This window comes from Oncorhynchus mykiss, chromosome 17, assembly GCF_013265735.2.
Source record: "Oncorhynchus mykiss isolate Arlee chromosome 17, USDA_OmykA_1.1, whole genome shotgun sequence".
Classification (NCBI taxonomy): domain Eukaryota; kingdom Metazoa; phylum Chordata; class Actinopteri; order Salmoniformes; family Salmonidae; genus Oncorhynchus; species Oncorhynchus mykiss.
In genome coordinates, this window is record NC_048581.1 from 60,507,471 (window position 1) to 60,533,571 (window position 26,101).

General features: G+C 45.4%; 1 protein-coding gene across 2 annotated transcripts in view; it reads left to right on the plus strand.

The window, feature by feature from the left end:
- rad18 (RAD18 E3 ubiquitin protein ligase) overlaps positions 1-1,125 on the plus strand; it is a 74,670-nt gene extending 73,545 nt beyond the window's left edge. For both annotated transcript variants that reach the window (XM_021569200.2, XM_036950355.1), the window contains one exon: positions 778-1,125. In XM_021569200.2, the coding sequence (XP_021424875.2) occupies positions 778-877 (100 nt within the window). In that variant the 3' untranslated portion in view covers positions 878-1,125. The remainder of the gene's footprint in view (positions 1-777) is intronic.
- Positions 1,126-26,101: the final 24,976 nt, after the last annotated feature.

Below are 26,101 nucleotides of genomic sequence, written 5' to 3' on the forward strand. Positions count from 1 at the left end.
ACTTCAGTCACCCCACTGGGGATTACTGGCCTAGATACTAGGAGAACGACCTGAAGGGCCACCATAGCTCTTCTTGAGACTATGCCCTTTGACCTGCAGCACCCTGCCAGGCCAATGCTCTACATGTTGTGATATCTTACATGTACCCCACAGTGCAGAGCGGTCGGTGACCTGCTGCCCCCTGCAGAGACCTAACCTCCACATGTTGACCTTCTGTCTGTGTTAGTGGGCATGTGGCCACAGAGGAATGTGAGCGGAGAACAGAGCAGGGAGAAATCCTTTATGTTATAAGCCTTATGCTGTGACAGTGGACAGTAGATTAGGACCTGTACTGCATCCAGACCACCATGCCTCACACTTCAACATATCTGTACTAATTCCCTGGAAACACACTGTTGTCAAGGAGTGTTTTATTCTAGCTATATCATTAGTGGGGATACCATTTAGGGATGGGAGACATAACCTAAATGTTCTACTATTATTTCCCCCCCCCCTCCCCCATGCATGCAGAGATGGCTATGCTGTAACTATCTGTGGTAGAGCAGCCCTGGGTGTGATTTGGTCAGGGCTGTATAGGGAACAGCCACATAAGACAGGACTCATCAGTGCAAATAAAGACACCTTTTGCTGCCCATTTGTCTGTGAGAGAATTGTTCCATAGAAGTCATGAATTGTCATTTTTTCTAATAATGTGATTTGGTCTTTCTGCTCCATTAATCTGGGGCTTGATACACGACCAAAAGCCCCAGACTCACTTATGAGAATTTCTCTCTCCAGAGTTTCAGAGAATGCCTCGAGTGGGAAGCGGGCTTTCTGCTCCAGGGAGGAAGACTCTGCACTGCCCTTTGTCGTGGGAAAACGAGCACGGAAAACCTGAGGAGGAATGCTGGGAAGAGAACAGGAAAGATCTGAGCTGAACTCTGTTAAACGCCTTTACTTTTCTTTAAGCACATTTTCAGGATATGGCAAGTTATGCAATATATTTTATACATATGTCTTTTTCTAAGTATTGATATCTTTATAGGAAATTACATTTTTTTTCATGGACTAGTCACTAATTGTTCTTGACATGTACTGTCAAGTGTACATATTAACTTTGTAATAAATATTTCACATTTTACAGTACTTTTTAGTTTTTGTGTCACGTGTATATTGACCAACTGGTCATCAAATTCTTGACAATTTTTCAATTCTTGACAATGTCAGTTTAGCATATTAAACACATGGAAATTATATAATTGGATCTCTATGATTCCTTATGATTCAACATGTCTATTATTCCACAATCCAATAACAACCTGCCAATCATCCCATAGTTCTCCCCTCACTTAGCAGTCACCGCTTTAGAATTAAGTAGATAATGGCATCTGTAGCTGAAACAGATTCACCTAATGCAGAAGAATTCACATATAGTAAAAACCAAATAGAGGAGGCTTTGCATGCTAAGACCCTGTGAGAGATGCTGTGCTCTCATTGTGTGCTTCATTATAAGGCCATAGGCTGAGCGGGATGGCAGGCGGTCTGCTTATCGTGGATATATTTTGATGGGCGTAAACCCTCTCACGTCGCCTCTTCCGCTGTCTCTATACAGTACATATGATCTTGGCACCTAGAACCAAATCTTGTGTGCGCACAGGCCAGCTAATATTAAGTCTGTCATGAGAGACTACTATACATGCACTCAGTGTTAAGTCTTTGGGTTAAGGTGCTTAGAAGTTCTATATGGAGTGATTTCATTGCCAACAGATTGTATTTTAATTGTATCATTTTGAATTTGTATTAGGATATTATATTAGGATTATAATATTCTAATATTTTTGTCTAATATTTTTGTCTAATGCACAACTTGAATTTCATGATTTGAAATTGAATGAATGTTGTGTTCAATTTAAATGTTATTTAAAAACTGAATTGAATATTCAAATCCTATATTTATATATTACATTTCAATAGGGTGATATTGGATTATATTGTCTGTGTATCAAATTTACAAACCATAATTTCAAGTTAATCAAAGTTCAATATATTGAACTTCTCAGATGCATTCAGATTCCGTTTTCAATTCTCTAAATTCAGATTAAAAACCAGAGACAACATCCTGGTACTTTGCCAGCCAGGAAAGGTAGAGGTGAACAGATTGAAGCTAATGCTCTCTGTGGTAAAACGGAAGCTTCTGGCGGTTAGTTTCTGGTGGTTTCTGAGGCCAATGTTGAATGTATTTTCTTCTTATGAATTTGGCTCTAGTGTTTGAACCGCTTTGGCTGTAAGCTATTATGAACCCATTCATGAAAGCTGAGACTGGAGCATGGATGTGCTTTCTTTTCCCCTCTGATGATCACATAAACAATTTGGCTCCCATAAGAATATACAGTGCCTTCAGAAAGTATTCACACTCCTTGACTTTTTCCAAATGTTGTTGTGTTACAGCCTGCATTTAAAATTGATGAAATGTTGGTTTTGTGTCACTGATCTACACACAATACCCCATAATGTCAAAGTGGAATTTTGTTTGTAAAACATTTTCCAAATGAATAAAAAATGTGTCAAATAGTATTCAACCCCTTTGTTACGGCAAGCCCAAATCAGTTCAGGAGTAAAGATTTGCTTAACAAATCACATAAATTGCATGGACTCATTCTGTGTTCAATAATAGTAGTTAACGTGATTTTTGAATGACTACCCCATCTCTGTGCCACACACATACAATTATCTGCAAGGTCCCTCAGTCAAGCAGTGAATTTCACACAAAGATTCAACCTCAAAGACCAGGGAGGTTTTCCAATGCCAATCAAAGAAGGGCACCTATTGGTAGATGGGTAAAAAATAAACAAAAGCAGACATTGAACATCCCTTTGAGCATGGTGAAGTTATACAATACACCAAGTCACTACAAATATACAAGCATCCTTCCTAACTCAGTTGCCGGAGAGGAAGGAAACCTCTCAGGGATTTCACCATGAGGCTAATGGTGATTTTTAAGCACTTACAGAGTTTAATGGCTGTGATAGGAGAAAACTGAAGATGGATCAGCAACATTGTAGTTACTCCACAATAATAACTTAATTGACAGAGTGAAAAGAAGGAAGCCTGTACAGAATAAAAATATTCAAAAACATGTTTGCAGCAAGGCACTAAAGTGGTACTGCAAACCATTTTGCGAAGCAATTCACTTTTGTCCTGAATACAAAGTGTTATGTTTGGTGCAAATCCAATACAACACATTACTGAGTACCACTCTCAATATTTTCAAGCATAGTGGTGACTGCATCATGTAATGGGTATGCTTTTAATTGTTAAGAACTGGGGAGTTTTTCAGGATTAAAAAAACAGAATGGAGCTCAGCACAGGCAAAATGCTAAAGGAAAAGCTGGTTCAGTCTGCTTTCCAGCACACGCTGGAAGATGAATTCACCTTTCAGCAAGATAATAACCTAAAACACAAGGCCAAACCTACACTGGAGTTCCTTACCAAGAAGACAGTGAATATTCCTGAGTGGCCGAGTTACAGTTTTGACTTAAATCTGCTTGAAAATCTATGGCAGGACTTGAAAATGGTTGTCTAGCAATGATCGAAATCAAACTTGACAGTGCTTGAAGAATTTTGAAAATAATAATGGGCAAACATTGTACAATCCAGGTGTGAAAAGCTCTTAGAGAGTTACCCAGAAGACTCACAGTTGTAATCGCTGCTAAAGGTGATTCTAATCTGTATTGACTCAGGGGTGTGAATTCTTACTGTGATGGAAAATTTAATGTTGGTGCTTTTCTATTTACCAAGTTCTATGTTCTCTGCTTGTGCTTTTCTAAAACCAATTTCTGTGTTCATGCAAGTGACTGATTGAACAAATCCTCACTATCAGTAACTGCAATTTGGCATTACACCCAGAACCTTGTTTAGAGAAAGGGATATCTCAGTTTCAAGGTCTCAGCTTAGAGAGAAGAAGCCTCTTGAGGTATTGGTCTGTCACATGCATGACCCAGTATTGGTCATCACATGAATGAAGCAAACATTAATTGTAAATGATGAATAAGCTAAATACAAATATAACTTGTCAGTATATAAGGAAACTAACGAGACTGCCCCGTTAGAGCTTCTGACAGACTTTCACTATGGTGCATTAAGTTTGTTGAAACCCTCCAGCACAGTGACAATAAACAATGATTCCTTTAAGATTGACTTTGAGTGTCCCTGTGTAAAGATTTGCACAACATTATGTCAATTATAATAGGTTTGTAAAAACAGATAACAAAACCTACTAATTATAAATGTAGAAATGAATTGATCAGTAATCATGAAAAAATATATGTTTAAATGTGAGTTTGTGAGAGTTAGGCTATATGGAGAAGATTACTGAGTAGTTTGGTTTATCAGGCTGACCCCCAGTCTTTGCTTGAAGTTATTGAGGGATGATGATATTTTGGCAATGTGAAGATAAAAATTCTAGAGTACCTCTGTTTCTGATAGTAAATTCTCTATGTGAGGTGCGGCAGTGGGAAGGGTGAAGGTTATCGCAGTATCTTGTTTTATATAGATGGATTTCAGTGTTAACCTGGAAGAATCCATTGAAGGTTTTAGGTAAACTGTCAGGTAGGTATGAGTACTTGTAGATGAAAGTGCATAATTGGCATACATTAATGTCGTAAATAGACAAGATATTGAGTTTCTTAAACAAAGGTGCAGATGAAGCCAGGAGGTGGCTAGTCTTGCAAATTTATTTTGTATGTTGAGTAATTTGTGTAGGTAGGAGGTACTGGCCCAGACAATATTACAGTAAATTAGATATTGGTAAATTAAGCTATAGTATCTTTCTTATACCAACAGATTTTATCACTTTGCTGCATACAAATTGAATATGATCTTTTCAGGATAACTTTTCATCAATTAAAATTCAGAGAAATCTAGTGGATGTGACTTTTCATTCCCAACAATTGAGATTCTGGCTCTTTTTCTTTCAATATTTTTTTATTGTGAATACAATAAAGTTAGATTTTTTTCACATTCAAAGATAATTTGTTTATCTGGAACCATTCAGAACATTTGGTCATGCCTGATTTGGCTTCATTAATTAGTGAATAACAAAGGTACAATTATTGAACCCAGTGGAATAGCACAGGATATCTTGGCCCTGGTAGATGCACAGTTGTTTACATAAACAAATGATTCTCTATCATAAACAGAACTATAAAGCCAATTATATGTATAATCATGAAAACTGTAATAATGCAATTTAGAAATAAATATTTCATGATCAACCGTGTCAAACGCTTTGGTTAAATCTAAAAACATGCCAAGAGCGTATTCATTGTTGTTCAGGGCTGTAAAGATTTTATCCGCAGCTTGTAAAAGAGCCATATCTGTAGAGTAGTTTTTACGAAAACCATTTTGGTGCTCACATAGAATACAGAGAATTTAAATGTTTCAACATTGCACCAATTCTTCCAGGATTTTTGTAAAACATGGTAGGAAAGATGTTGGGCAATAATTTGTAAAATATCTTGGATCCCCAGATTTATAGAGCGGGATAACTTTGGCAATTAGAGGCTCAGTAATCGAGGAAGACACTGATTTCACCAAAGAGGCACCAATCTCATCATGACCTTCTGCTGATATCTTTAAGTTACCAATTACCTCCATCACCTCCATTACATCAGGAAGATCAAACTGAAGCAGAGAAGGGAAATGTCCCTTAATGTAATCCAAGGGATTTCCCTTTCTCTATTTTCTTTGACAGAGAGGAACCCACATTCACAAAAAAGTTTTAAATTCACATTAAATAACATCAGGATCACTATAGGTCTTATTCCGTCAAGATAGAACTGCCAAAGGGGGAGGAGTTGCAGTCTACTGCAGAGATAGCCTGCAAAGTAATGTCATACTTTCCAGGTCCATACCCAAACAGTTCGAACTACTAATTTTGAAAATTACTCTCTCCAGAAATAAGTCTCTCACTGTTGCCGCCTGCTACCGACCCCCCTCAGCTCCCAGCTGTGCCCTGGACACCATTTGTGAATTGATCGCCCCCCATCTAGCTTCAGAGTTTGTTCTGTTAGGTGACCTAAACTGGGATATGCTTAACACCCCGGCAGTCCTACAATCTAAGCTAGATGCCCTCAATCTCACACAAATCATCAAGGAACCCACCAGGTACAACCCTAACTCTGTAAACAAGGGCACCCTCATAGACGTCATCCTGACCAACTGGCCCTCCAAATACACCTCCACTGTCTTCAACCAGGATCTCAGCGATCACTGCCTCATTGCCTGTATCCTCCACGGAGCCGCAGTCAAACGACCACCCCTCATCACTGTCAAACGCTCCCTAAAACACTTCTGTGAGCAGGCCTTTCTAATCGACCTGGCCCGGGTATCCTGGAAGCATGCTCCGTTCAAAAAATGCAGAACTAAGAACAGATACAGCCCTTGGTTCACTCCAGACCTGACTGCCCTCGACCAGCACAAAAACATCCTGTGGCAGACTGCAATAGCATCGAATAGTCCCCGTGATATGCAACTGTTCAGGGAAGTCAGGAACGAATACACGCAGTCAGTCAGGAAAGCTAAGGCCAGCTTCTTCAGGCAGAAGTTTGCATCCTGTAGCTCCAACTCCAAAAAGTTCTGGGACACTGTGAAGTCCATGGAGAACAAGAGCGCCTCCTCCCAGCTGCCCACTGCACTGAGGCTAGGTAACACGGTCACCACTGATAAATCCATGATTATCGAAAACTTCAATAAGCATTTCTCAACGGCTGGACATGCCTTCCGCCTGGCTACTCCAACCTCGGCCAACAGCTCCGCCCCCCCCGCAGCTCCTCGCCCAAGCCTCTCCAGGTTCTCCTTTACCCAAATCCAGATAGCAGATGTTCTGAAAGAGCTGCAAAACCTGGACCCGTACAAATCAGCTGGGCTTGACAATCTGGACCCTCTATTTCTGAAACTATCCGCCGCCATTGTCGCAACCCCTATTACCAGCCTGTTCAACCTGTCTTTCATATCGTCTGAGATCCCGGATTGGAAAGCTGCCGCAGTCATCCCCCTCTTCAAAGGGGGAGACACCCTGGACCCAAACTGTTACAGACCTATATCCATCCTGCCCTGCCTATCTAAGGTCTTCGAAAGCCAAGTCAACAAACAGATCACTGACCATCTCGAATCCCACCGTACCTTCTCCGCTGTGCAATCTGGTTTCCGAGCCGGTCACGGGTGCACCTCAGCCACACTCAAGGTACTAAACGATATCATAACCGCCATCGATAAAAGACAGTACTGTGCAGCCGTCTTCATCGACCTTGCCAAGGCTTTCGACTCTGTCAATCACCATATTCTTATTGGCAGACTCAATAGCCTCGGTTTTTCGGATGACTGCCTTGCCTGGTTCACCAATTACTTTGCAGACAGAGTTCAGTGTGTCAAATCGGAGGGCATGCTGTCCGGTCCTCTGGCAGTCTCTATGGGGGTGCCACAGGGTTCAATTCTCGGGCCGACTCTTTTCTCTGTATATATCAATGATGTTGCTCTTGCTGCGGGCGATTCCCTGATCCACCTCTACGCAGACGACACCATTCTATATACCTTCGGCCCGTCATTGGACACTGTGCTATCTAACCTCCAAACGAGCTTCAATGCCATACAACACTCCTTCCGCGGCCTCCAACTGCTCTTAAACGCTAGTAAAACCAAATGCATGCTTTTCAACCGATCGCTGCCTGCACCCGCATGCCCAACTAGCATCACCACCCTGGATGGTTCCGACCTTGAATATGTGGACATCTATAAGTACCTAGGTGTCTGGCTAGACTGCAAACTCTCCTTCCAGACTCATATCAAACATCTCCAATCGAAAATCAAATCAAGAGTCGGCTTTCTATTCCGCAACAAAGCCTCCTTCACTCACGCCGCCAAGCTTACCCTAGTAAAACTGACTATCCTACCGATCCTTGACTTCGGCGATGTCATCTACAAAATGGCTTCCAACACTCTACTCAGCAAACTGGATGCAGTCTATCACAGTGCCATCCGTTTTGTCACTAAAGCACCTTATACCACCCACCACTGCGACTTGTATGCTCTAGTCGGCTGGCCCTCGCTACATATTCATCGCCAGACCCACTGGCTCCAGGTCATCTACAAGTCCTTGCTAGGTAAAGCTCCGCCTTATCTCAGTTCACTGGTCACGATGGCAACACCCATCCGTAGCACTCGCTCTAGCAGGTGTATCTCACTGATCATCCCTAAAGCCAACACCTCATTTGGCCGCCTTTCGTTTCAGTACTCTGCTGCCTGTGACTGGAACGAACTGCAAAAATCGCTGAAGTTGGAGACTTTTATCTCCCTCACCAACTTCAAACATCAGCTATCTGAGCAGCTAACCGATCGCTGCAGATGTACATAGTCTATTGGTAAATAGCCCACCCATTTTCACCTACCTCATTCCCATACTGTTTTTATTTATTTACTTTTCTGCTCTTTTGCACACCAATATCTCTACCTGTACATGACCATCTGATCATTTATCACTCCAGTGTTAATCTGCAAAATTGTAATTATTCGCCTACCTCCTCATGCCTTTTGCACACATTGTATATAGACTCCCCCTTTCTTTTAAAAAAAAAATTCTAACAATACATTGAGATGGGATAGTTGTTAGATGCCCTTTTCTTATTCAACAGTTGATTGATGATTTTCCAAGATTACTTTATATTATTTAAGGATTCTTAGATTTTGTTAGTGAATATGTATTTTTGGGGATGTCCGAAGTAGGTGAGTAAATTTGTTCTTATACTTTTTGTAATTTGCAGAATTCAGGGGAGAGGGATTTGTGAGACATTTTTATACAACTTTATTTTTAAACTGAGGAGTTTGAGACCGGTTGTAAACCAAGGTTTACATAACCTTCTGCTCCTGTCTTACGTGGTTTACTAAGGGAAAGCAGTGGTGAAATACAGAATTGAAAGATGTGAGAAAAGTCTGGTAAGCAGGCTCCACAATGGGTTGATTCTAAACATTTTCCAATGAAATATCATCAATCAACATCTTAAAAGCGCTCACAATTACTTGTGTTAAATATTCTACATGTAATGCTACTAATCATTCCCATCCGTTCATTTCCAGCTGCCAAAGGGAAGTGGAATTTTGGAAAGTGGTCAGAAATGTCAATATAAAGTATACCTGTATTAGCCACAATATTCAAAAAATGGGTTAAAATATGATCAATAAGGGTGGCAGATGAACTGATCAGTCTTGTGGGCTTACAGATGAAGGGATACAGATAGCTAGAGTATAAAATATGATCAATAAGGGTGGCAGATGAACTGATCAGTCTTGTGGGCTTATAGATGAAGGGATGCAGATAGCTGGAGTATAAAATATGATCAATAAGGGTGGCAGATGAACTGATCAGTCTTGTGGGCTTATAGATGAAGGGATGCAGATAGCTGGAGTATAAAATATTCAAAAAGTCAGATGTCATAGAGTGGTTCTCACTTTTAAATCAGTTTATGTTGTAATAATCCAATAGATTCTTTACATTTTCATTATTAATCAAATCCAAGGTGCAAGGATATCAATGAAACTACCAATGACAGAATTGGATGGCAGAGACTGTAGATGCATCCAATTATCACTTTTTTTACCACCAAAACATTTACAGGAGGGAATTTCTAGGAAAAGAGATTAAACATCAATGTTATCATATGTAAGTGTGAGGTCCTCTCTTTGTCACACACTGATCTGTTTACCTGTCCTTGTGCTTGTCTCCACCCTCTCCAGGTGTCGCTTATTATCCCCGGTGTATTTATCCCTGTGTTTCCTGTCTCTCTGTGTGTAACGGCTTTCTTCGGTAGAAGGAGAGTCGGACCAAAATGCGGCGTGTAGATTGCGATCCATGTTTATTAAACTGAAGCAACATGAATCTAAATACAAACACTACAAAACAATAAACGTAACCAAAACCAAAACAGCCTAATACTCGTGCACATAAACACAGAATACGGACACTAAGGACAATCACCCACGAAACACCCAAAGAATATGGCTGCCTAAATATGGTTCCCAATCAGAGACAACGATAAACACCTGCCTCTGATTGAGAACCACTTCAGACAGCCATAGACTTCACTAGAACACCCCACTAAGCTACAAACCCAACACACCACATACAAAAACCCATGCCACACCCTGGCCTGACCAAATAAATGAAAATAAACACAAAATACTTCGACCAGGGCGTGACAGAACCCCCCCCAAGGTGCGGACTCCCGGACGCACACCAAAAACCATAGGGGAGGGTCCGGGTGGGCGTCTGTCCATGGTGGCGGCTCAGGCGCGGGACGTGGACCCCACTCTATCAAAGTCTTAGTCCCTCCTCCTCGCGTCCCTGGATAGTCCACCCTCGCCGCCGACCATGGCCTAGTAGTCCTCACCCAGAACCCCACTGGACTGAGGGGCAGCTCGGGACTGAGGGGCAGCTCGGGACTGAGGCAGCTCGGGACTGAGGGGTAGCTCGAGACTGAGGGGTAGCTCGGGACTGAGGGGTAGCTCGGGACTGTGGGGTAGCTCGGGACTGAGGGGTAGCTCAGCACTGAGAGGAAGCTCAGCACTGAGAGGAAGCTCAGGCAGGTAGTTGGATCCGGCAGATCCTGGCTAGCTGGTGGTTCTGGCAGATCCTGGCTGACTGGCGGATCTGGAAGAGTCTGGCTGACTGGCAGATCTGGAGGAGTCTGGCTGACTGGCAGATCTGGAAGAGTCTGGCTGACTGGCTGCTCTGGCTGCTCCATGCTGACTGGCTGCTCCATGCTGACTGGCAGCTCTGGCTGCTCCATGCTGACTGGCTGCTCTGGCTGCTCCATGCTGACTGGCTGCTCTGGCTGCTCCATGCTGACTGGCTGCTCCATGCTGACTGGCGACTCTGGCTGCGCCATGCTGACTGGCGGCTCTGGCTGCTCCATGCAGACTGGCAGCTCTGGCGGCTCCTTGCAGACTGGCAGCTCTGGCGGCTCCTTGCAGACTGGCAGCTCTGGCGGCATCCTGCAGACTGGCAGCTCTGGCGGCTCCCTGCAGACTGGTAGCTCCATGCAGACTGGCAGCTCTGGCGGCTCCTTGCAGACTGGCAGCTCTGGCGGCTCCTTGCAGACTGGCAGCTCTGGCGGCTCCTTGCAGACTGGCAGCTCTGGCAGCGCCTTGCAGACTGGCAGCTCTATGCAGACTGGCAGCTCTATGCAGACTGGCAGTTCTGAACAGGCGGGAGACTCCGGCAGCGCTGTAGAGGCGGAAGGCTCTGGCAGCGCTAAACAGGCGGGAGACTCCGGCAGCGCTGAAAAGGAGGAAGGCTCCAACTGCGCTGAACAGGCGGGAGACTCCGGCAGCGCTGTAGAGGAGGAAGGCTCTGACAGCGCTAGATAGGCGAGAGACTCCGGCAGCGCTGAAGAGGAGGAAGGCTCTGGCAGCGCTGGACAGGCGAGGCGCACTGTTGGCCTGATGCGTGGTGCTGGCACTGGTGGTACTGGGCCGAGGACACGCACAGGAAGCCTGGTGCGGGGAGCTGCTACCGGAGGGCTGGGGTGTGGAGGTGGTACTGGGTAGACCGGACCGTGCAGGCACACTGGAGCTCTTGAGCACCGAGCCTGCCCAACCTTATCCGGTAGAATGGTCCCGGTTGCCCTGCCAGTGCGGCGAGGTGGAATAGCCCGCACTGGGCTATGCAGGCGAACCGGAGACACCGTGCGCAAGGCTGGTGCCATGTAAGCCGGCCCAAGGAGACGCACTGGGGACCAGATGCGTAGAGCCGGCTTCATGGCACTTGGCTCGACGCTCACTCTAGCCCGGCCGATACGCTGAGCTGGAATGTACCGCACCGGGCTATGCACCCGCACTGGAGACACCGTGCGCACCACAGCATAACACGGTGCCTGCCCGGTCTCTCTAGCCCCCCGGTAAGCACTCCCAAGTCCATTTCTCCAAGTAGTGCAGCCTCTCCCACTGCTGCTGCTGCTCCTGCCTGTCACCACGCCGCTTGGTCCTGTTGTGGTGGGTGATTCTGTAACGGCTTTCTTCGGTAGAAGGAGAGTCGGACCAAAATGCGGCGTGTAGATTGCGATCCATGTTTATTAAACTGAAGCAACATGAATCTAAATACAAACACTACAAAACAATAAACGTAACCAAAACCAAAACAGCCTAATACTCGTGCACATAAACACAGAATACGGACACTAAGGACAATCACCCACGAAACACCCAAAGAATATGGCTGCCTAAATATGGTTCCCAATCAGAGACAACGATAAACACCTGCCTTTGATTGAGAACCACTTCAGACAGCCATAGACTTCACTAGAACACCCCACTAAGCTACAAACCCAACACACCACATACAAAAACCCATGCCATACCCTGGCCTGACCAAATAAATGAAAATAAACACAAAATACTTCGACCAGGGCGTGACACTGTGCCAGTTCCTCTTGTTTGTCAAGTCAACCAGCATTTTTGTGTCTCAGCTCCTCTCAACTCCTGCCTATCACATGGTACTGTTTGGACTCTGACCTGGTTTATGAACTCTCGCCTGTCCCTGACCTGCCTTTTGCCTACCCCTTTTGTTATAATAAATATCGGAGCTCAACCATCTACCTCATATGTCTGCATTTGGGTCTCGCCTTGTGCCCTTGTAGTACGAACTGGCCATGACAGACCCAACAGACTTGGACCAGCTCCATCACATTGTCTCACTGCAGGGAGCCACCATTGGGAGGCATGAGGAGCTATTTCAGGAACTTTTGGAAGGGCTTCGTTCCCTGATGGAATGCCACGACCAAGGGTTTAAGGCGATAATGGAGAAAATCCATGAAGTAGATCATAGGCAGCACGCCACATCTGAGACCTCCCAGCCACCCACTAACCTATATACTAGTGGTGGGTTGGTTCAACCTACCCCGGCTCCCCGAGAACTCGCTGACCTCCTCCGGAGCGTTATGCAGGTGATCCAGGTACCTGCCGGGCATTCCTTTCCAAGTGCTCCCTGATTTTCGAACTCCAGGCCTCTTCATTCCCAACGGGCCAATCGAAGATAGCGTATTTAATCACGCTAACGTCCGGAAAGGCGCTCTCCTGGGCGACGTCTGTGTGGGAGCAGCAATTCGCTGTGTGCCATAGCCTGGAGGAATTTATGGTAGAGGTGAGGAAGGTTTTTGATTCTCCAGTGCCCGGCTCGAAAACTACTGCAGGTACGTCAGAACTTCCCTAGTGTGGCAGACTACGTGGTAGATTGGCCACCGAGAGTTCCTGGAATCCGGAGGCTCTGTTTGACACCTTCCTCCATGGACTGTCGAGGAGATAAAGGATGAGCTCGCAGCTTGGGAAATACCACTAGACCTCGATTCCCTTATTGCCCTTCCGATTACAATTGATGGGCGCCTACAAGAACACCAGTGTGAAAGGAGGTTGGGCCTCGGGAACAGTCAATCATCTGTTGATGCTGGCGCATGCCCTAAGGAATCCGGAAATCCCAAAGTGTTTATTTCCGAGGAGAGCCGAAAACACCCAAGGTTTCTCGAGAATCATCGGCGACTGATGGATTGGATACTCCAGAGCCCATGCAACTGGGAAGAGCTAGATTATCAGTTGGGGAACGCTCACATAGGCTGAGTTATAACTGATGTCTGTACTGTGGAGGTATGGGACATTATATTGCCACCTGCCCTGTTAAGAAAACCTTCTCTGGTGGGTACAAGTACTCTGGTGAGCTAGACTGGGAGTCCCCTAATTCCCATCATTTGTGATTCTGCTGTGGGGAGACCAGTCTAAGTCTATCTGGGCTCATTGACTCTGGGGCTGATGAAAGTTTTATGGATGCTACCATGGTTTCTGAATTAGGTATTCCCACTCAACCTCTCTCTGTCCCCATGGATGCACTGGACAGCTGCTCAATTGGAAGAGTCACCCATAGCACAGTGCCCGTTCAGATACAGGTTTCAGGAAACCACAGTGAGACCATACGGTTCCTCCTCATCGATTCACCCCATGTTCCTGTTTCTCTGGAATGTTCTTGGCTCCAAAAACACAACCCTGTTATTGACTGGACCACGAGCTCCATCCTGGGTTGGAGCCTGTTTCGTCATTCCCATTGCCTTGAAGCGGCACAGCCGTCCCTGAGACGCCCTCCTCAGGGCGTAAGCAAAGCCTCAGATGTCTGCCATTCCCACTGAGTACCATGACCTCCTGGAGGTATTCGGTACGGTACGTGCTACTTCTCTTCTCCCGCACCATCCTTATGATTGTGCCATTGATCTCCTCCCCAGCACCACACCACCTCGTGGTCGGCTATACTCTCTATCCAGCCCGGAGACCAAGGCCATGGAGGAGTACATTGAGGATTCTCTGGCTACTGGAGGCATCCGTCTGTCTGCATCTCCTGCCTGCGCTGGGTTTTTCTAAGACCCTGCATCCGTACATTGACTACCAGGGTCTTAATGATATGATAATATAGAATCGTTACCCCTACCACTCCTCTCCTCGGCTTTCGAACCTCTCCAGGAGGCCAACATTTTTTCCATGCTAGACCTTCGGAATGCCTACCACCTGGTTTGGGTATGTGAAGTAGATAACGTGCTAAATCGGTTTGTGTTCGGCTACCTTGACAACATCCTGTTTTTTACCAGTCTGCCCAAGAACACGTTCTCCATGTCATACAAGTCCTTCAGCGCCTCCTAGAGAACTAGTTGTTTGTGAAAGCTGAGAAGTGTGAGTTCCACCACCCTACAATCTCCATTCTGGGATATGTCATCGCAGACGGAAATGTCCAAATAGATCCTGAAAATGTGAAAGCAGTGGTAGATTGGCTTCAACCTACGTCCAGGGTGCAGTTACAATGTTTCCTGGGGTTTGCTAACTTCTACCGCTGTTTCATTTTGGGCTACAGCACCCTGACGGCCCCCCTCTCTGCAATCACCTCTCCGAAAGTACCATTCACATGGTCTCCAGCTGTTGACAGAGCCTTTGTAGACCTGAAGCATCGGTTCACCACAGCACCCATCCTCATCCATCCGGAACCGTCCCGTCAATTTGTGCTGGAGGTTGATGCTTCTGATGTTGTAGTGGAGGCCATCCAGTTCCAGCGATCTGCCCAGGACCAAAAGCTCCATCCCTGTGCCTTCCTGTCCCATCGGCTCAATCCCTGTTACTTCCTGTCCCATCGGCTCAATCCGGCAGAAAGGAAGTGAAGCCTGATGCTCTTTCCTGCCTATATAGTTCCTCTGCCACACCCTCGGTCTCCAAAACCATTCTCCCTACCTCCTGCCTTGCGGCTTCAGTGGGTTGGGGTATTGAAACCTTGGTTTGCAAGGCACAACGGGTCCTGGAATGGGCTCATTCCTCCAGGCTGACCTGTAATCCAGGTTCCCGTCGAACCCTAGCCTTTGTCTGACAACGTTTCTGGTAGCCCACAATAGTTCATGACGTCTCTGCCTTCGTCGCCGCGTGCACTGTGTGTGCTCAAAGCAAGAATCCACAGAAAGCTCCTTCTGGCCTCCTTCAGCCACTACCTGTCCCTCATCGTCCCTGGTCCTATATCTCTCTGGACTTTGTTACTGGGCTCTTTCCTTCTGATGGCAACACCGTCTCCAAGCCCACCCCTCCTCCCCATGTCATCGATGGCCAGCCGGTAAAAGGCCTCCTGGGTGTTTGACCACGGGGCAGGGGTTTCCAGTACCTGGTTGACAGGGAGGGTTACGACCTGGAGGAGAGGTGCTGGGTTCTCGCTAGAGACATCCTGGATCCAGCCCTCATCGCCAACTTCCACCGCCGACACCCCGGTCAACCAGGTATGCGCCCAGGTAGGATGCCATATATCTGTGTTTCCTGTCTCTCTGTGCCAAGTCAACCAGCATTTTTGTGTCTCAGCTCCTGCTTTTCCCAGTCTCTCTTTTCTCGCCCTCCTGGTTTTGACCCTTGCCTGTCCTGACTCTGAGCCCGTCTGCCTGACCACTCTGCCTGTCCCTGACCTCGAACCTGCCTATCGTCTGGTACCGTTTGGACTCTGACCTGGTTACTGAACCCCTGCCTGTCCTGGCTCTGAGCCTGCCTGCCTGCCTGGCCACTCTGCCTGCCACTGACCTTGAGCCTGCCTATTGCCTGGTACTGTTTGAACTCTGACCTGCCTTTTGCCTACCCCTTTTGTTATAATAAATATTTGAGCTCAACCATCTGCCTCCTGTGTCTGCATTTGGGTATCGCCTTGTGCCCTTATTCTCTTACAAAAATTTGAAAATGTTTATGAACATGAATGGACACTCTCCTCCCACTCTTGATGTTCTACAGTGGTAAACAGCATTATAAGGAGACATGTCATGAAGCATGGTTGTCTCTTCAGTCAACCATGTTTCTGAAAGGGCAACAATGGAAAATTCATGATTGAGAGAAGACAGATAACTAACTTTTTTTTAAATGTATTTAGTAGTTTATAGTGGTTTATGGAGTGTAGTGCTTGATACGTAATAATCTTCTGCATTGAGCTTTGCAGCGTTTTTCTGTATAGTATTAGCCGTGCTACGAGCTTGATGTGAGCTAAAATGAGTTCGCTAACACAACCCCCCCCCCCCCCCCCTGAAAACAAGCTCCACCAGTGAAATGGCAAACACACAAGCAACACACACACACTTGATCACACATGCACCTGTATGATAAACAGAGAGAAAGCGGAGAACTTGCGCTCTGTATGGATCCTGGCTGCACTTTACTAAACTAGCGGGATATTACCAACTTGCAAGTTAGTGCTGTGGATACAGGAGGTATGCGGGCAGTAAGCCAAAACACAGGTCAAAGATGCTTGGGTGAGACAGTGAAAGGAGCATTCGCTTACCCATGGAACGAGCAGCGTGAACAGCTCTCAAATGTATTTAGTTTAATTCAATATGTATTCAAGGTCTGAAAGAAAAAAAGGCAAAGAGAGAGAACTGTAAGGGGGAGGCTGGCCAATGTTGTGTGTAGAGATGAGTAAGCAGAAGCACTTTGGAGACCTGAACATAATTAAAAACAGAGCTTAGCTTGAGCCAGGAAGGACCTTGGGATGGTGGTGCCCCAGTCACAGTAGGGGCCCACTGACTGACTGGACACTGAGCACGGACTGGGCAGGAGCACCTCACTGTGGCACAGACACTGACTAATACCAAAGTGACGTGCTGATCCCTGCACACTGATCCTTCACTTTCTCCCTGTTTCCCTCCCTGCTGGAAAGCCAGTCATTCCTGGCTGGAAGAAGAGCAGGGATGTCTTCTGTTCCTGAAACCACAAGCCAGAGATGAGTGGCTCCTGATCCCCTCCTGGTTTTGGGAAGCATTCACTGAGTGTTATTGTCGCTGCCAGACAGAGTAGAGATCCCCTGAGACGACACTTTCACTCCCCTGGCTTTCAATAAAAAACATGTATAATTTTTCTGAAAGAATGAGGAAAGAAAGGATGTGTTTTAATGAAAAGGGTTAGTCATTCATGAGTGCCTGTGTGGCCAATGTTTTGTGTGTGATTTTCCCCCCTCGCACAAAGCTAAATAAATGTAAACTATAAGTAAGAGTCTACAGCACTACTCCCCGCATAGGTAGATGCTTCCACTTCTCAGAATAAGAAGTGGCAAGTTTTTGTGCACAACCAGTACTTTGTAAACATAGACATTGTATTAACATTGGTATGACAGGTTATATTGAATCCCTGCCTTAGTGCCCCAGTCTGTCTTAGTGCTGGGCTGCTCTTCTTCTCACACAGCACACCACAGCTTAGCCTGAAACTGTCCATTATGGGGAAATTAAGATGGAAAAAGTATTGTTCATGTGCTTCAACTCGGCCCAGCTCTACTCAGTGTCTCCCAATAAGACATAGCACCAACCGCCAAATTACCTCTGCCTCTTTGTTCTAAAGCAATGCCGCCAGGTATTAACTGCCAAAACACCCAGTGAATGCTTTAGCATAGGTTCACTATAATAATAAAGATTACGGTGTATTGCTTTGCCTCCTTTTTCAGTTGCGTTTTTGTTTTTAAGGAATATTGCAAATGCTGCAATAAGCAGAGTGACACATGAAACAGGCAGTGAAATACCAAACTGGAACTCAGTAATAACTTCATTCTGAGTTGAGGGGCAGGTTTGACAGCCTGTCTTAACTTCAGACGCACTCTGCCTGACTGGTGAATATATGTGTGCGGTGCACTGTGGTACTGACTACAGAGTGATGAAAAGTTCTCATGTTTGATTGCTACAGCATTTCTATGCAGTATTCATGTTAGCATGTTAGCAGCCTGTGCGATGTGCTATCAGAGCCCAGGTCATTCATCTAGTCAGGCACAGGGTAAATATGCAAGGTTAATCAACACTGCAGGATTCCACTTTAACATTGCGCATACAGGCATGAACACGGAGCCTTTGAATATATATAAATATTGCAGCCTTGTGCATCGCCAAATAAAGATTGGAAGGCCAGGTGAATTTATGCAGTGCTGGATGACTGCAGCAGCATAATAGTGCTTGTAGCAATATGCAAATGAAGCCCTGCAGTAAACTATTTGTTGGGAGCACAGAGCTGGTGTCATAGTGTCTATGCCTAGGGCTCTGTGCATTTCTTTTGTTGCTGTTGAATTGGACTATGCGTGTCCCTGTACTTAGTTTTAATTATAAGTGTGGTTGTGCTGTTTGGTTGTCATGTTTAGTCTGAGGAATTTCAAAGGAACGGTCAGAGTCATTATGGGTGGCAAGTCAGTGCTGCATCAATAGAGATGCACTCCTAGTTAGTGTTGCGACAGTCATGTAATTTTGGATGATTGTAATTGGCCAGCCAAATGACAGTGGTCACTGTAATAATTGTTCGAATAGCAAATATTATTTTTGTTTAGTTGTTTTTTTACCTAATTTTCTCCTCTCTGCATGTGCTGCCATAGAAATAGAATGAATAGAACGGGCATCCTTATTCATGTCAATTTTTTAAACATTTACATTAAACCTTTATTTAACTAGGCAAGTCAGTTAAGAACAAATTCTTATTTACAATGACGGCCTACACCGGCCAAACCCGGACGATGCTGGGCCAATTGCGCGCCACCCTATGGGACTCGCAATCACCGCTGTTTGTGATTCAGCCTGGAATCGAACCAGGGTGTCTGTAGTGACGCTTCTAGCACTGAAATGCAGTGCCTTAGACCGCTGCGCCACTCAGGAGCCCCTAATGATGGCATAATGGGTGGATTAGCGGCCATTGCGAGTGTACCTATAGGCGCAAAGCAGGAAGTAAAATATGTGCTAAAATATCCATCTACAGGACCAAAGGCTGGACCAAAAGATGTAGTAATGGCAGCAACCTTCATTCAGTACACAGAAGGACTCCTCCGAAATGAAAAACATGCAAACAATGAGGTGGTAGACTAATTAACAAACTAATGTCTATTGTGTGCACTCGCAATAAGAGCAAAACAAAACATGCCCAGTGGAGTGGATGATAAAGGACACTGCCCATTTCTGCAGGCTGACCCTTAGGCAATTGACGTCACCCACTCCATGCCATTACAGTCCGTACAGAGCGCAGTGACCAACCAAAATGCAATGAGACTATTGCTATGAAACTACTACATCCACCAACGCCTACACATGTTCTGCACTATACAATCTTCAAACCTTAACAAACAAATCTCCCTTTTTTTTAAAATCTGACAATGACTTTGACATGATCTGCCTTACTGAAACATGGCACAAAGAGGGGAACTTTTACCACCTAAATGAGGCAGCTCCGCACGTAGCCACGGCCGCGGTGGAGGCCTTGCTGTTTTATACAGTGACTGCTTTATTTTAAACCCACTGACTGATGCGGATTTTCTGTATTTTAAGTGCCTTGCTTTGAAATGTAAACAGCCAAATCCTCGCACTGTTAACCTTGTTTACCACCCCCCTAGACAAGCACTTATTTTATTCCTGAGTTTTCAGAACTATTAACCTCTGTATGCCCCATCCTCTCCAACATTGTAATTTTGGGAGACTTTAACATCCATGTTGACTCACCCACGTACTCTATGGCTGCTGACTTCCTTAACTTGCTGGACTGACTAAACCTTGCGCAACATGTAAATGTTCCCATCCACAAACGTGGACACACATTGGACCTCATTATCACTGTCCCTCCCTCTGACTTGGATGTCATCGAGCTAGGCATCTCTGTCCACAAGGCTGTGACACTGTCTTTGACCTCTCCAACTCCCAAAGAGGACCATTCAATTCCGCAACCTAAGGAAACTCAACCCATCCCTCTTTCTGGAACACATCCATCCTACCTTTGAGTCTGAGTTGGCCCTCGATGACATGGTCAATCTGTATAAGTGCAGGCTGTACATCCTTGCTCCCGAAAAAACACAAAAAGTAACTTTCCAACATTCTTCACCCTGGTTTTTGCCGATGAACTGTGCAGAATGAAGACGCATGGCTGTAAACTTGAGAGGCGTTAGAGGGTGGATAGCCTCACTGTCCAGTTACTTGTACAAAGATCACCAATCAAGCTACTCTGCTGCCCTCAAAGCAGCACAATCTGCCTTCTACTACACCACAATTGACAACACAAAGATAACCCCAGAACCCTGTTCTCAACTATCAACCGCCTTCTCAACCCTGCAAACTCATGACCTCCTGCAACCTCATCTGAGCAGTGCAATTGCTTCTCAGATTTAAAAAATGAAGGCCACCACTTGCTCCTTTGACCCTATCCCTACATCTCTACTCAAAACCTGTTCTAGCTTGCTTCAGTTTGTCACCACTCTCATCAACAAGTCCCTGCTGACCGGGGAGGTACAATCACTCTTCAAAACAGCTGCAGTCAAATCAAATGTTATTAGTCACATGCGCCGAATACAACAACCTTACAGTGAAATGCTTACTTACGAGCCCCCAACCAACAATGCAATTTCAAGAAATACAGACAAGAATAAGAGATAAAAGTAAGAAGTAATTAAGAAGCATCAGTAAAACAACAATAGTGAGACTATATACAGGGTGGTAATGTGCGGGGGCACCGTTTAGTTGAGGTAGTATGTACATTTAGGTAGAGTTATTAAAGTGACTATGCAGAGATGACAACAACATAGAGTAGCAGCTGTGTAAAGAGAGTGGTGGTGGGGGGGGGGGTATGGGTAGCCATTTGATTAGATGTTCAGGAGTCTTATGGCTTGGGGGTAGAAGCTGTTCAGAAGCCTCTTGGACCTAGACTTGGCTCTTGCCATGTGGTAGCAGAGAGAACAGTCCATGACTAGGGTGGCTGGAGTCTTTGACAATTTTTAGGGCCTTCCTCTGACACCGCCTGGTATAGAGGTCCTGGATGGCAGGAGGCTTGGCCCCAGTCATGTACTGGGCCGTTCGCACTATTCTCTGTAGTGCCTTGCGGTCGGAGGCCGAGCAGTTTCCATACCAGGCAGTGATGCAACCAGTCAGGATTCTCTTGATGGTGCAGCTGTAGAACCTTTTGAGGATCTGAGGACCCATGCCAAATATATTCAGTCTCCTGAGGGGGAATAGGTTTTGTTGTGCACTCTTCACGACTGTCTTGGTGTGCTTGGACCATGTTAGTTTATTGGTGATGCGGACATCAAGGAACTTGAAGCTCTCAACCTGCTCCACTGCAGCCCCGTCGATGACAATGGGGGCGTGCTCGGTCCTCTTTTTCCTGTAGTCCACAATCATCTCCTTTGTCTTGATCACGGCCTGGTCTCTGACCTCCTTCCTATAGGCTGTCTCATCGTTGTTGGTGATCAGGCCTACCACTGTTGTGTCATTTGCAAATTTAATGATGGTGTTGGAGTCGTGCCTGGCTGTGTAATCATGAGTGAACAGGGAGTACACATCCCTAAGGATGTTGAGGATCAGTGTGGCGGATGTGTTGTTACCTACCCTTACCACCTGGGGGCGGCCCGTCAGGAAGTCCAGGATCCAGTTGCAGAGAGAGGTGTTTAGTCCCAGGGTCCTTAGCTTATTGATGAGCTTTGAGGGCACTATGGTATTGAATGCTGAGCTCTAGTCAATGAATAGCATTCTCACATAGGTGTTCCTTTTGTCCAGATGGGAAAGGGCAGTGTGGAGTGCAATAGAGATTGCATCATCTGTGGATCTGTTGGGGAAGTATGCAAATTGGAGTGGGTCTAGCGTTTCTGGGATAATGGTGTTGATGTGAGTCATGACCAGCCTTTCAAAGCACTTCATGGCTACAGACGTGAGTGCTACGGGTCGGTAATCATTTAGGCAGGTTATCTTAGTGTTCCTGGCCACAGGCACTATCGTGGTCTGCTTAAAATATGTTGGTATTACAGACTCGGACTGTGAGAGGTTGAAAATGTCAGTGAAGATACATGCCAGTTGGTCAGCGAATGCTCGCAGTGCACGTCCTGGTAATACATCTGGTCCTGCGACCTTTTGAATGTTTACCTGTTTAAAGGTCTTACTCACAAGGTCTTAGTCACCCCCTTACTGAAGAAGCCCAACCTTGACCAGCACATCCTATCCAACTACAGGCCCATTGTCAAAGCTAAAATACCACCTCTGCAGGATTAACAATTAAACTCACCCCTGCCTACCCAATACCAGGTCAGTTATCAGTCCTCATTAATCCCTACAGATCTGATAGAATATGTTCCGGTCAGCCTCAGAGAACAACATTGACCTATACGCTGACTCTGTGAATGCGTTTATAAAGAAGTGCATTGGAGATGATGTACCCACTGTGACTATTAAAACCTACCCTAACCAGAAACCGTGGAAGACAACAAAAACAAGAACAGCCACCTCACGGACACCGACGTCACGCTTCCAGACAAACTAAACACCTTCTTTGCCCGCTTTGAGGTTAATACAGTGCCACTGTTGCGGCTTGCTAACAAAGACTGAGACGAGGGGGGCCCTCGTCTTCTCTGTGGTTGATGTGAGTAAAACATTTAAACGTGTTAACCCTCGCAAGGCTGCTGGCCCAGGCGGCATCCCTAGCCGCGTCCTCAGAGATGCGCAGACCAGCTGGCTGGCTGTCATCAAGAAGTGCTTTGAGATGCTAGACATCGATCATATTACCGGCCACCCTAGACCCACCTCAGTTTGCATACGGCTCCAACAGGTTCACAGATGATGCAATTGCTATCACACTGCACTCTGTCCTATCCCATCTGGACAAAAATAATGCCAATGTAAGAATGATGTTCATTGACTACAGCTCAACATTCAACACCATAGTACCCTCCAAACTCATAATCAAGCTGGAGGCTCAACCCCGCCCTGTACAACTGGGTCCTGGACTTTCTGACAGGCCGCCCCCAGGTGGTGAAGGTAGGAAACAACATCTCCACTTCGCTGACGCTCAACACTGGGGCCCCACAAGGGTGTGTGCTCAGCCCTCTCCTGTACTCCCTGTTCACCCACGACTGCGTGGCCATGCACGCCTCCAACTCAATCATCAAGTTTGCAGAAGACACAACAGTAGTGGGCCTGATCACCAACAACGACAAGAGAGCCTACAGGGAGGAGGTGAGGGCACTTGGAGTGTGGTGTCAGGACAACAACCTCTCACTGTACGTCAACAAAACAAAGGAGTTGATCGTGGACTTCAGGAAACAGCAGAGAGATCACCCCTCTATCTACATCGAAGGGACAGCAGTGGAGAAGGTGGAAAGTTTTAAGTTCCTGGGCGTACACATCACAGACAATCTGAAATGGTCCACCCACACAGACAGTGTGGTGAAGAAGGCGCAACAGTGCCTCTTCAACTTCAGGAGGCTGAAGAAATTTGGCTTGTCACCGAAAACCCTGACAAACTTTTACAGATGCACAATTGAGAGCATCCTGTCAGGCTGTATCACAGCCTGGTACTGCAACTGCACCAGAGGGTGGTGTGGTCTGCACAACGCATCAACGGGGGCAAACTACCTGCCCTCCATAACACCTACAGCACCCGATGTCACAGGAAGGCAAAAAAGATCATCAAGGACAACAGCCACCTGAGCCACTGCCTGTTCACCCCGCTATCATCCAGAAGGCGAGGTCAGTACAGGTGCATCAAAGTTGTGACCAAGAGACTGAAAAACAGCTTCTATCTCAAGGCCATCAGACCCCTAAACAGCAAATCTAACTCAGAGAGGCTGCTGCCTACATTGAGACCCAATCACTGGACACTTTAATAATCAATCACTAGTCACTTTAAACAATTCCACTTTAAGTAATGCCCTTTAATCATGTTTACATATCTTACATTACTCATAGCTCATGTATATACTGTATCTTATGCCATCTATTGCACTTTGCCTATGCCGCTCGGCCATCGCTCATCCATATGCTTACAGTATATGTACATATTCTCATTCACCCCTTTAGACTTGTGTGTATTAGGTAGCTGTTGGGGAATTGTTAGATTACTTGTTAGATATTACTGCATTACTGTCGGAACTAGAAGCACAAGCATTTCACTACACTCGCATTAACACCTGCTAACCATGTGTATGTGACCAATACGATTTGATTTGATTTGATATACCACTGAGTTAGTCTACAGGTATGGACTGTCCCTCAAGCTCAACAGTAAGGGCCTTACAGTAACGTGTGCTATCCCAGAAGTCAAGTGCCTACGCTCCCTCACCCTGAACCTTATAAACCCAGCGCCTTCTCAGGATGGTCCGGACCAGAGTTTCAACCTCGGCACACCATGAGAGGGACGCGCTCCTCTGGTTTGGCTTTAGCCCAAAGACACACCTCCATACCACTCATACCAATGCACTCAGTAACTATAGTTGGGTCTTAGATTAGGTTCCTTTACACCAGCTACTCGGGTTCCTGATTTTATGAATTACCAAGAAAATTAGCTGGAGAGCCTATTTAAGAAACCTAGAGTAAAACAACATGTATGATGACATAGGGTTTCCGAACAATAAAGCAATTATTCAAAATTCCAGAAACAGGCATAAAAATCCCAAACCAATCAATCACAAATCAATCACAAATCAATGATTAGCAAAAATTGACAGTACATTTATTTGATAGACAAATTTCAGCACCCTTAATTAAACCCATGTTGGGGTGTGCCAATAAAATGTTTTTTGTCTGTTACAATTTTATGAGAAGCACAATATTGAATAACAAAAAATACGGTTTATTACCTTCTACAACTCTACAAACTGTTTTGTGTGCTCCCCCCTCAGGATGATCAGTCCTTCAGATGGCATCTAAAACTAACAACTTCACACTTCTATCAATGAGGTAACCTTAAGGATTCCCCCAAGAATTTGACTTTAGTATAATACAAATCTAAATCTAAGTATTATGCTCAAAGAAGATTTCTGCTGTACCTTTTTAGCTTAAAGTATATTCTACAGAAAAAATCTTCTTCCAGCAGTCGACAGGTTCTTCTAGCAAGCTCAAAGAGAGATTTTTTTCTCCCAAAAATCATAGCTCTTTTATACCCTCCATTTTCCTTTCTGCTAGCTCATTGTGGTTAACGCCTACCCTAATGATGCATCTAGTGGTTAACACCTAATGCGGCCCTCATTCAAAAAGGTACATTTTCAGCTGCCTTAACCTCCACCTTTTTCTCACCTAAGCAGGATTTCCATCCTTCACCCCTAACCGTTCTATCCTGGGGATTTCCAGATCAAGCTAACATCCGTTATTAATGTGCCTTATTATTAACCTTAACTTTTAAACATTCATTCTTAAAGATTCATCTTCCTTACCCCACTCAATTACAATCTTACTCCAACCAAATGTATCACTCCCATTACATCTTAAACATCCACCAACTTCAACATTTCATCAATACAACATTTCAACATTATCACCTTACATTATCAACCCCCTACAGGCCCTAACGTCTTGGTCCCCTGAGCTTAACAAGCGTAGTCTATATCAGTGGTTCCCAAACGTTTTATAGTCCCATACCCCTTCAAACATTAAACCTCCAGCTGCGTACCCCCTCTAGCATCAGGGTCAACGCACTCTCAAATGTTGTTTTTTGCCACCATTGTAAGCCACACACACACTATACGATACATTTATTAAACATAAGAATGAGTGTTTTGTCACAACCTGAGTTTTTGTCACAACCTGGCTCGTTGGAAGTGATAAAGAGC